The following is an 11,357-nucleotide window of genomic DNA, read 5'->3' on the forward strand; positions in this document are numbered from 1 at the left end:
CATGTGTGCCATAAACATCGCTATCGTTAAATGGAGCGAGGTGCAGCTACGTTCAAGGTGGTCTGGGACAACGATTCCTCTAGTTTCTACAGCTTCATCCGCATCTGCTCCCTCTTCTTCTATGGGCAGTGTGACTTTCAAGGACATCATGGCACAGCTTGTGCGCATAGATGCTTGCCTTGACACTCTCAGTGATGAGTTGTGTCAGGTGAACACCTGTGTTGGTCGTATTGCATGACGCCAGGCTGCCATGGGTGGTTTCACTGCTGCTTCTCCTTCTCCACCGACATCTGAGGATGAGGACGATGATGGTGATGCTGATGCTTCTGATGCTGATGAAAATGATGATGCTAGCTCTTCCAGCACTGGCGAGATGTTTACTTGATACTCTTACCCTTTGTCACTCGTGACAAAAAGGGGGAGTAGTTTTGGATATGAAAGTAGTCATAGACATAGGGGGAGGGTTAGCATAGAAGATTTTTGTTAAGGGGAGTGTTCATATTTTTGAGGGATGTAGTAAGGATTTTATGTATCTTTTTCTTTCTATTTTAGATACATTGTTCATGTACCTTAGATCTTATGATCATATTGTGATAACAAACCTTGTACTTGTTGATATATATACATTTGAGGTTGTTATTATAGTTCTTTACATGTGTTATTTCTTTTCTTTCTTTATACACATGTTTCTTATTTTTTGTATTCCTCCAGGACGCCATATGACCTTCCACTTAACAGTAGACTTAAGGAATTGTAGATGACAATTAACTCATGAATTGATTCTAAAAACACTTGTAAATGCTTTGTCTAATGCTCAAAAGTGCCCTATTGACTAAGTTACTTTAATGAGAGTCTTGGTTACTCATCATGGGAGGCCTGATTCTATTTGATACTTAAATAAGTAATAAAAAGTATTAATTTACCTGAAGTATGTGGTCTGAGGAAACAGACATGACTATGTTTCTGCTTAACACTTAGGAAGAGTGATTGAAAATATCAATTTACCCAAGGTATGTGGTCTGAGGAGCCAGACATGACCAATGTTCTGTTTGATACTTAAACAAATAATAAGAAGTATTAATTTATCCAAGGTTTACGGCCCGAGGAACCAAGCATGACTAAGGTTTTGTTTAACACTTAGAAAAATGATGTGAAGTATTAATTTATCCAAAGTATGTGATCCGAGGAACCAGGCATGACTAAGGTTCTATTTAACACTTAGAAAAATGTATGACTAAAGTTCTGTTTAACACTTAAGGAAACAAGAAGCGTAGCGCATAATGTAATGAACGAAAATATGGCAGAAAAGACTTTCATTAATAATAATACCTTCACAGATTATATACATTCTAGGGGTGTGGTATAACATTTTCATTTAGATCCTCAAGATAATATGCACCTATTCCAGCCACTGAGGTGATACAATATGACCTTTCCTAGTTAGGGTCCAACTTTCCCTATGTTGGGTTCTTTGCAGTACCCAAAACCTTTGTAATACCAAGTCTCCAGGCGCTAATGGCCTTAATCTCACGTTGGCGTCTTACCCTTGCTTGAGCTTGTGTTGATAATACGCCAATTGAACAAAAGGCCAAGGGCCAAAGGCTAGACAAAGGATTAAGGACACCCCTTGGTTAATGAATGTGTGGGGCAAATTTATGGCATTGGTCACACTTCTTCACATACTCCTGTGCTTCCTTCTGCATGTTTGGCCTCCAATATCCCTGAGTGAGGGCTCTGTGAGACAAGGATCTGCCTTCTGTGTAGTTGCCATAAATCTCTTCATGTAACTCTTCTAGGAGTAGTTCTGATGCCTCATGGTGTACACATAGCAAATATGGCCCAAAAAAGGAGCACTTGTACAACTTTTGATCCTTGGACAGCCAAAACCAAAAGGCCTTTCTTTGCACTTTGTCAGCCTCAGACTTCCCCTCATGCAAGATATCCTTCTTAAGGAATAGCACAATGGAGTCCATCCAGCTAGGTCCCACTCTAATTTGATGAATATGGACCATCTCTTTCTTCATCTCAGTAGGTTTGCACAAGTCTTTAACAAGCATAACCCGAGGTAAACTCTAAGCCGAGGAGGTTGCAATAATGGCCAGAGAATTGGCATAGGTGTTTCCGCTTATAGGGATGTGCAGTAAGTTGAAAGACTCAAACCCTGTTTGTAAGTGCCTAACCTAATTTAAGTATTCTTGCATTCTCACATCCCTGACCTCTAACTCTCCCTTCACTTGGCCTACAACCAACCTTGAATTTGAGAATATCTTTACTGTTTTCCTCCCATTTTCTGAACCATAATCATCCCTACCAATAGAGCCTCATACTTAGCCTCATTATTTGTGGTCAAGAAACCCAAGCTTAAAGATTTTTCAATAATGATTTTATCAGGAGAAATTACAACTTACTCCACTCTAGATCCTCTTTGATTTGCCACACCATCAATGTATACCCTCCAGGATAAGGGTTCTTACAAGGAGATCATGCAAACTGATTTTCCATTCATGTCCTGCTTCTCTACCTTATCTTCTAAAAGGGATTCAACAAACTTGGCCACCAAATCTGTGAGGACCTAGCCCTTCAAGCTAGGGTCTTGCTACAATGGCCATATAGGGAGAATAAGCATCCACAACAATGAAGTCCACCTCTACCACCTCTGATCCTACTTCACATGTAGTTAAATCTAGCCCATTGGAATAACAACTTTCCCGTCGAAGCTTGGCAAAGGTGAATCATAAGCTGCCAAATCCTTAGGTTTCAAGCTTAGTCCGTTGCACAAATCAAGGTATATAATCTCTACCCCACTACCCTAATCCACCAACACCCTCTTCACATCATATCTCCCTATCCTGAGGGTGACCACTAGGGCATCATCATGTAGCTGTATAATTCCAACCTTGTCCTCATCCCAAAAACTCAACGCTAGTCGGTTCTCCACTCTAGCTTTCTTTGGCTCAGGTTTAGAGTTCTCGGCAAGTGGCCAAGCTACATACATCACCTTGGAGGGATGAGATCTAGTTCTCCCTAAAGCTGCAAAGATGACATTAATCTTGCACAAAGGGGCTCTCGAAAAAGCATCTCTTTGAGATCCCTATCCTGCCTGACCTCCTTGTCCATTGAGTTGATGTAAAAATTGTTTCAGCCTCCCCTCTCTAACTAGCTGCTCTAGATGACTCCTTAAAGTTCTACAATCTTCTTTGGTGTGTCCTCGTTCCTGGTGGTATTGGCAATGAAGTCTTTGGTTGCGCTTCATAAGGTCTCTTCCCATCTTATTTGGCCATTTAAAGTATGACTCATTTTTAATCCTTTCCAGGACTTAATGCACTGGTTCCGGAACACTGTACCAGCTACCTAAGTAGCAGTAGGCCCAAATTGCCCTACAAAGTCTCTTCAGGGCCGATTATTATTGTATCTGTCCGACCTGAAATCCCTCCTATCTTGAGGGATAACCTTTGCCTTCCCTTTCCCTTGATGCTAGTCCTCTTTGACTCACTTATACTCGACAATACGGTCCATAAGCCGACGCATATTCCTTACAGGCTTCTTGGTTAACGACTTTCTCAAATTATGCTCGGCATAGGCCGACCTTGAAAGTCCTTATGGTCTAATCATCAAAGTCCCCATCAATCTCATTGAACATCTCCCAATATGTGTCTAAGTACGTTTTTAGGGTCTCCCCTTCTCACATGGTCATAAACAATAGGGAATTTAAAGGTCGAGGAACCCTACTACAAGTCACAAACTAGGACCCAAATGCCCTAGTAAGCTCCTTAAAGGAGCTAATAGAGCCCTCTCACATACCATCGAACCATCTCTTGCCACAGGCCCCAGACTAGATGGGAACACTTTGTACATTAAGGTTTTGTTCCTCGAGTGAACAGCCATCCTCTAGTTGAAGTGGCTGACATCCTCTACTGGGTCTGTTCTACTGTTGTACATGGTGAATGTTGGCTGAGTAAACCGTTGATGAAGTATTCCACTTTCAATGGGTAAAAGGTGACTTGGAAATTTCATTCAAAGCCCTGCCCATAGCATCATTGCCCAGGCCCTGGCAAGATGGACTCTTCCTTCTCCGCCTATAATGACAATCCTGATCACACGAAAAGGATACTCTAAAATCACTATCATCACTAGAAGAGGGGTCAGAACTTGGAGGGGTTGTTCTACGTCACTCGCAACGTAACCTCCTTTATAAACGATCAATCTCCAGTTACATGCTCCTAGTATTCTCTTCATGCGAGAGGTGACTTTCACCTCAAGACTGACTTCCCCTAGTGTGCGTGGGATGCATGCTAAACTCCCGGTCTCTCCTCTGCTCAAGGTTAAGGAATTGATCTTGATGTCAGATACCACTTCCTCATTAATGCGGCTAAAGAGTTAGTTATAGAGTATTCAATGCGGTGGTAGCAGTTTTCTCTTAGATATTTCATAGCTTTTCTATGTCCTGTACTTTCATGATGTGTATCCTCATCAATAGAATCTCTTGGAACGTTGCCTCTAGATGGCAGTCTGCACCTTTTGACCTCTGCTTTACCCGGCCAAGGAAGCAATCCTTCTTTAACCATCATGACCAAGCTCCTTTCTTTATTCACTAATGTTGACTTCCACAACAATGTTTACTTGTTCTCGAACTACTAGGCATCCTCAAACCAAGTCTTCGGTCCAATATATACTACTGGGCCTATCATTCCTAGAGAAATAATTTCTTATATTATGTAATAGGGCATGAGAGTAATTTTATAAAGACTATATTTTCTATTCCTTCACTTTTCTTCTCAACTAAACAAATGAGTTTTTCATCCCTCAATTTTTCCACCTTTCCAATCAAATACAAATGAGGAAAATTAAAATCTCTTTAATCTTCCCACTTTTCTGTTTTCTCCTTATTTTCTATCCTCCAGCTTTTTCATCTCTCTAACTTATGATATATTTGGATACAACTTATTTTGCTGAAAACTGAAAATACTGTAGCAAAATAATTTTTAAACGTGTGAATAGTGTCATGGGACCCATTTTGATTTTTAAAAAAAAAAATAAAGTGGTTGTGGGTCTCGTAAACAGTGCATAAACAGTACATGAACAATCTGTGAACAGTTCTTAATAGTACATGAATAGTATTAGTTGTCCCATTGAAACGTGAAAAAAAAAAAAAAAAAAAAAAAAAACGCCAGATCCAAACAATACCTAAATAAACCAATAACAATTTTTTTTACCCAGAAAAACAAAATTTTGCCTGGATAAACAAAAAAACAACCATATATTTTTGTCATTTTCCCTTTGCTTAAAAAATTAAAATTTAACCTGTGGTTTTCAATCAGCAAATTGCAATAGAATAGATGCGCCTCGGTTGGTGTCGCGTCAGACTTGTTACATCACTGTCCAAAGCACTGGCATCAAAATTTAAATTTTAATACAGGACAGGGCCTGGATGCCCGGTATAGTGCCAACACACTGCACTTGCAATTCATGAGTACCAATTCTGCACGATGCTAGAGAAAATGATCATTTTCATGAGTTTTTTATTAATGAACTTTAATTATTATGAAATATACAAATTTGACAATTTAGATAAAATATTTAAGTACAGTTTTTTAAATTATTTAATTCAATTTAAACACATTTGGGATTGCTGTGCGATTCAAGAGATACGAAATTCTGATTTCCCAATCAACTCTTTCTCTGACTTCGTGGATATGTTTTGAGAGCCAAAAAAATAAAAAAAAAAAGGCAATTGGAGCTTTTCTCCATGATCACCTAGTCCTTGTGGAGTAGACGAACAACGATTGAATGAACCTACCGTGTTCCCATACAATAATACCACCTTATGGATCAAGTGGATCATCTACTCACATCACATGTTTTTTCCACCCAACTAATACACAAAAGTAATATTAATTTAGGTGGAGTTCATGATGCGTGGCTTGTTTTACTTTTTAGCAATTAAAAAAAAAAATTCTTTTAATACCACATAAAATGGCATTAAAAAAATCACAATTTACTTATATGGTAAGTTGTGATTAGTGAGTAAGTTGTGATTAGTGAATAGGTGACAGCGAGATACCCTTCTACCAACCACAACTCACCTGTAAATGAGATGTGGCTTTGTTTTTTGGTGCTACTTTACGTTGTACGAGACTTTTCCAAAAGAAAAAAAATAAAAAGACGTCTGCTATTTGTTAAACCCATCTGATTCACAACTATATAATAACGATTCGTGTTTATCAAAAAAATATAATAACGATTCGTGAGAGTAAACAGACGCACCAAGACTCAGAGAAAGAGAGAGATGGTAGAGTATTGTGTAACAGGAGGAACAGGGTTCATAGCCGCTTACCTAGTGAAGACCTTGCTAGAGAAGGGGCATACTGTCAGAACCACGGTGCGGGACCCTGGTATGTGTCAATATACGCTAGATCTTTTGTTGGACTGGTACCATTTTCTTCAAGATTTTCCGCTAAAACAACAAATCATAGTATAACTATTCCAAAGTTGTACCATTTTTTTTCCTTCTTTATTTGACAGGGGATGTGGGAAAAGTTGGTTTTCTCTTGGAGTTTAATGGAGCTAAGGAAAGGCTTAAGATCATGAAAGCGGATTTGAGGATAGAAGGAAGCTTTGATGAGGTACTACAAGGCGTTGATGGGGTCTTTCATGTTGCATCACCGGTGCTTGTCCCATATGACGACAACATTCAGGCAAAATTATTAATTATGTTATGCAGTATACCAGTTTTCCAGCTAAATTGTCATATGCACTTGGAAGTGTTAATATATTTTCCAACTTAGTGTGCGTTTGGGCTGATGCCTTTGTGGGTTTTTTTTTTTTTAATATATATATATATATATATTTTTTTTTTACTCGTTTTGGGACAAATTTTACTGTTATATTTACTATTTATAAACAGTAACAACAAAGTTTGACTTGTCAAACAATTTTCAGCGTGCTCACTGTGCACTATATATGGACCCATAAATTTTATTTTGTAATAACTTTTTCATTAAAAATGGGTTTCATGGTACTATTTATACATTTAAAAATTATTTTGCTACGGTATTTTTCAGTTTTCAGCTGTATCCAAACGGACCCTAAGAACTATAATCTGACCAAAAGAAATAGGGTAAGGTAGCGTTTGGATCCGGCATCTCTTGGTTTTGTTTTTGTTTTTGTTTTTTTTTTCAAGCGTTTCAAAGGTACAACTAGCACTATTTATGTATTGTTCATATATTGTTTATACATTGTTTATGAAACGCACATCCATTTTGCTTAGAAAAAAAATAAAAATCGGTTTCACGGTACTATTCACACATTTAAAAATTATTTTGCTATTCATTTTTCAGTTTTTAGTTTTCAATTTTCTATAAAATAAGTTGTATCCAAATGGACCCTAAATATCAATTTACACTAGTCTATATAAACTGTCACACAAACATTTATAATTGATATGAGAATATTCACATTTTAACAAATGAGTCTCACAGTACTATTTACACATTTAAAAACTATTTTACTACTGTGTTCTCAATTTTCAGTTTCAATTTTCGACAAAATAAGTTGTATTCAAACGAACTTTAAACTGTTTATATAAACTGTCACACAAACATTTATAATTGATACGAGAATATTCACATTTTAACAAATGAAAGTGAATATGAAATAACTAAGGTCAAAAACACGATATGAGAGAATAAAATCCCAAAGAAAAATTGCGCATTATAATCCTCCCAATGTACAATGATGGTCAATTTCCAGACATTAATGTCCTTGGTTTCTTGATTCTTTTTGAATGAAATATTACTACAACGCAGAATTTTATAAATGCCACTGATATTTATGTAGGCAACTATGATAGATCCATGCATAAAGGGCACCTTGAATGTGTTGAGCTCCTGCTCAAAAGCGAGTGTGAAACGGGTAGTGCTCACCTCTTCCTGTTCTTCAATAAGATACCGTGATGATGTCCAGCAGGTTTCTCCTCTGAATGAGTCACATTGGAGTGACCCCGACTACTGCAAACGCTACAACGTAATTACTAACACTTACACTTCCTGCTGCATCATATATAGAGCCACAAAGCTTTTGTTTTGAATGTAAAATGTAGACTGCAAGTTATTTTTCTGTTGCATACATTCTAGAGTAAAGTCTTGCTGTCCTGCAGCTATGGTATGCATATGCAAAGACTTTGGCAGAGAAAGAAGCATGGAGGATTGCTAAGGACAGTGGGACGGATCTAGTAGTGGTGAATCCATCTTTCGTGGTTGGTCCCTTGCTTACACCACAACCAACCAGTACCCTGTTCATGATATTGGCCATTATTAAAGGTTGAGTTTCACTACCATTAATATGTTCTAATATTAATAGATGTTAATGATCAATTTAAGTTGTTTTGTCCAACTAGTTCAATCCTCATCACCCATAACACAACAAGGCATGATGGATGCAAAGCAAGTAGATTACAAAGACATTGTTAAAGAAAATTTAGGGAGAAAATGGGCTTTTGCCTTTTTTTTTTTTTTTTTTAATCCAGCATTTTGCCCAATTTTCCAAATTAATTAGAGAAATGTCCTTGTTTTAAAATTTGATTTTCTAAAAACTGAGTTTTAATTTAAAACTCGATTTTTGTACAATTGAATTATAACAAACTGAAAATTAAAAAAAAAAAAAAAAATTGCATGGAACTTGAGTTCATGGAGCTCAAGTTCCATGCAATTATTTCTTTTTAAGTTTAATCGCCCCATACCTATAGCTGCATTCAGAGAGCCCTATAGTGATGTTTTAAATGAAACTCAAGCTCCATGAACTCGAGTTCCATGCAAGTTTTTTTTTTTTTTTTTTTTTTTTTTTTTTTTTTTAAATTTTAAAATTTGATTGCCCCATACCTATAGCTGCGTTCAAGGAGTCCTATAGTGACGTTTTAAATGGAACTTGAGCTCCATGAACTCGAGTTCCATGCAATTTTTTATTATTATTTTTTTTTTTCTAATGTTTGATTGCCCCATACTCGATTTTCTACAAATCAAATTTTACATTGAAACTCGATTTTGAGAAAATCGAGTTTCAAAACAGGGACATTTCCCTAATTAGTTTGGGAAAGTGAGCAAAATGCTGGATTTTTTTGCGCAAAAGGGGCAAAGGCCAATTTTCTCCAAAAATTTAGAATACTTTCAAGTGATAAGAAAAATTATACTTTATAATTCTAAACTATATTTCATGTTACACTTTACATCTTAAAATTTTCGAATGCGTGTTTTGCACTCTAAACTATGACTATTACAATTTGCACCCTGATGTTATGTTTGCTATTAACTTGGATGAAAATTCAAAATTTATGGTGTAAAGTGTAATAAAGAGTATAATTTAGGGTGATAAAGTGTAATTTATATTTTGTTTTTAAAACATTGAGAAGATGAACAATTAGGTTTTTTTATGTAGTGCCATATTTTTCATCCAAGTTAATAATAAAATTAACATCTGGATATAAAGTGTAACAAGAATCATGGTTTAGGGTGCAAAAAGTACATTAAAAAAGTTTAGGGTGGTAAAGTATAATTTTCCCATGTTTTAAAGCATTATTAGAAAGAAAAAGTTACATTTGTTTTAGCTCTTCAAGTGAAAAAAGTAATTCAAAATTGATTTTAATCCATACCTAAATTTCTTGCATGCATTTGATGCTAGATGGTAAAAATGGTCCCCTGCATAAGAAGAAACGAAGGTAAAAATAGTATGTTGGACTTGGCCAATTCCACCCAAGATTATTAATATGATAAAGATGCTAATATGTAATTTTCATAATTGAATCAATGCTACATACCGCTATCAGGTTTATTTATTTATTTATTTTTATATCCTTCTCAAAAAAAAAAACAATAATAATAATAATTTTTACAAATCAGATTAGTTTTTCTTAAGTTCAACATCCTTTTTAACCTACGAATTAAGTTCCAGAAGCTTTTTGTTAGGTACCAGAGGCGAATATCCAAATCTAACGATTGGATTCGTGCACATAGACGATGTCATAGCCGCGCACATATTAGCTATGGAGGAAAAGAAGGCATCTGGCAGGCTTATATGTTCCGGCTCAGTAGCTCACTGGAGCCAAATCATTGAGATGCTCAGGGCCAAATATCCTTCCTACCCATTTGAAAAAAAGTGAGTGAAACAATGTCATAAATTCTTAATGACTTTATTATGTTTAGCTTGATAAAACATTCTGCAGAATCATCAGAAGGCTTCCTCTATACTTTTAGTAATTATAAAACTTTGCATTGCTTTAAGTAATATTGTAATGGCATTGTAGGTGTGGCAACGAGAAAGGAGACAACAACCCACATACCATGGACACCACTAAGATTGCTCAATTGGGATTTCCTCCATTCAAGACCCATGATCGAATGTTTGATGACTGCATCAAGAGTTTCCAAGAGAAGGGATTTCTGTGAAGTTTAAAATGTCCTTGACAAACTTTTCCTAAACCTTGCTAGTAGCGCACGCTTAGAATTACCCGGAGAATAATGTACTTTGACCAATCAGACATGAATTCATGGGTCTCTTTTACCAATACTTTCTGCTGAACATTTGATGCGGAACTCTACTGCATTCATCAATTTATTGCAAACAATTTAGAAATGAGATCAATTAAAAAAAAATAAGGGTAAATTACAGCTTATCCACCCATGGTTGGCCAAAATTAAGGTTACTTACTTGGGGTTTGAAATTTGACACTTTGTGTTAGGGTTATATTTTCTACGTATTAGCATATCCTTTAACAAAATGCATTTTACTTAATTGAGTAAATCTAAGATGTGTTTAGGATATTAAGAAGTGTGTTGATAAGACAAAATAAGTGGTATCATTAAAAACATAAAGATTGAACCAAGAAACAAGTGAAAAAAAAAAAATATATATATATATATATATATATATATAGAATCTCAACACAAGATTGACACTAGCATCTGTTGAGACTTAATGAGTAATTCTAGACACAAGCTCAACACCTCTCGATCTATCGAGTTACAATAGATTCAGAATTCTCAGATCAGAATTTCGGCCCACGATAACTTGGATTGCTAGGGTTTTGTTCACTAAACTCCTAGAGCATATAAAAGTTTTATTTTAAAGTCATAAAAGACATAAGAGACTCAGATTAAAGAACTCATATATCCTGTAAGAAGATACTACATTCTTGTACATCTTAGGGTTTTGTAACTAAGTGCTTCTACATCTTCAGCATGCTTTGAAGTGAAGAACTTTGCATCTAGCAACAAACATTAGTTGTTGGGAAGTCAGACACGTACTGGGATTCGTGCATATAGAAAGCAGTCTCTACAAGATCAAGTCCAACTGAGAACTGGAATAAA

The 11,357-nt window shown here is 36.1% G+C and overlaps 1 protein-coding gene across 4 annotated transcripts; it reads left to right on the top strand.

The window, feature by feature from the left end:
• Positions 1-6,109: 6,109 nt before the first annotated feature.
• Positions 6,110-10,663, top strand: LOC115990542 (tetraketide alpha-pyrone reductase 2). Of its 4 annotated transcripts, none has more exons than XM_031114378.1 (7): positions 6,110-6,199; positions 6,230-6,392; positions 6,490-6,623; positions 7,837-8,022; positions 8,156-8,318; positions 9,957-10,146; positions 10,295-10,663. In XM_031114378.1, exons 2-7 carry the CDS (start codon positions 6,287-6,289, stop codon positions 10,434-10,436), a joined length of 921 nt encoding a protein of 306 aa, XP_030970238.1. In that variant the 5' UTR covers positions 6,110-6,199; positions 6,230-6,286; the 3' UTR covers positions 10,437-10,663. The 4 variants fall into 4 exon arrangements, with proteins under 4 accessions (XP_030970238.1, XP_030970227.1, XP_030970241.1 ...); XM_031114367.1 differs by having other exon boundaries at positions 6,112-6,199; positions 6,490-6,695; XM_031114381.1 differs by having other exon boundaries at positions 6,113-6,199; positions 6,523-6,623.
• The last annotated feature ends 694 nt before the right edge of the window (positions 10,664-11,357 follow it).

This window comes from Quercus lobata, chromosome 1 (assembly GCF_001633185.2).
Source record: "Quercus lobata isolate SW786 chromosome 1, ValleyOak3.0 Primary Assembly, whole genome shotgun sequence".
Lineage (NCBI taxonomy): Eukaryota > Viridiplantae > Streptophyta > Magnoliopsida > Fagales > Fagaceae > Quercus > Quercus lobata.

Excerpts from the sequence above, each read along its gene's own strand:
- LOC115990542 (XM_031114367.1), top strand. The coding sequence starts at position 6,287 with ATGGTAGAGTATTGTGTAACAGGAGGAACAGGGTTCATAGCCGCTTAC. Across the intron at positions 6,393-6,489 it reads AACCACGGTGCGGGACCCTG|TTGTACCATTTTTTTTCCTT; the intron begins GTATGTGTCAAT and ends ACTATTCCAAAG. Across the intron at positions 8,319-9,956 it reads GATATTGGCCATTATTAAAG|GTACCAGAGGCGAATATCCA; the intron begins GTTGAGTTTCAC and ends GCTTTTTGTTAG.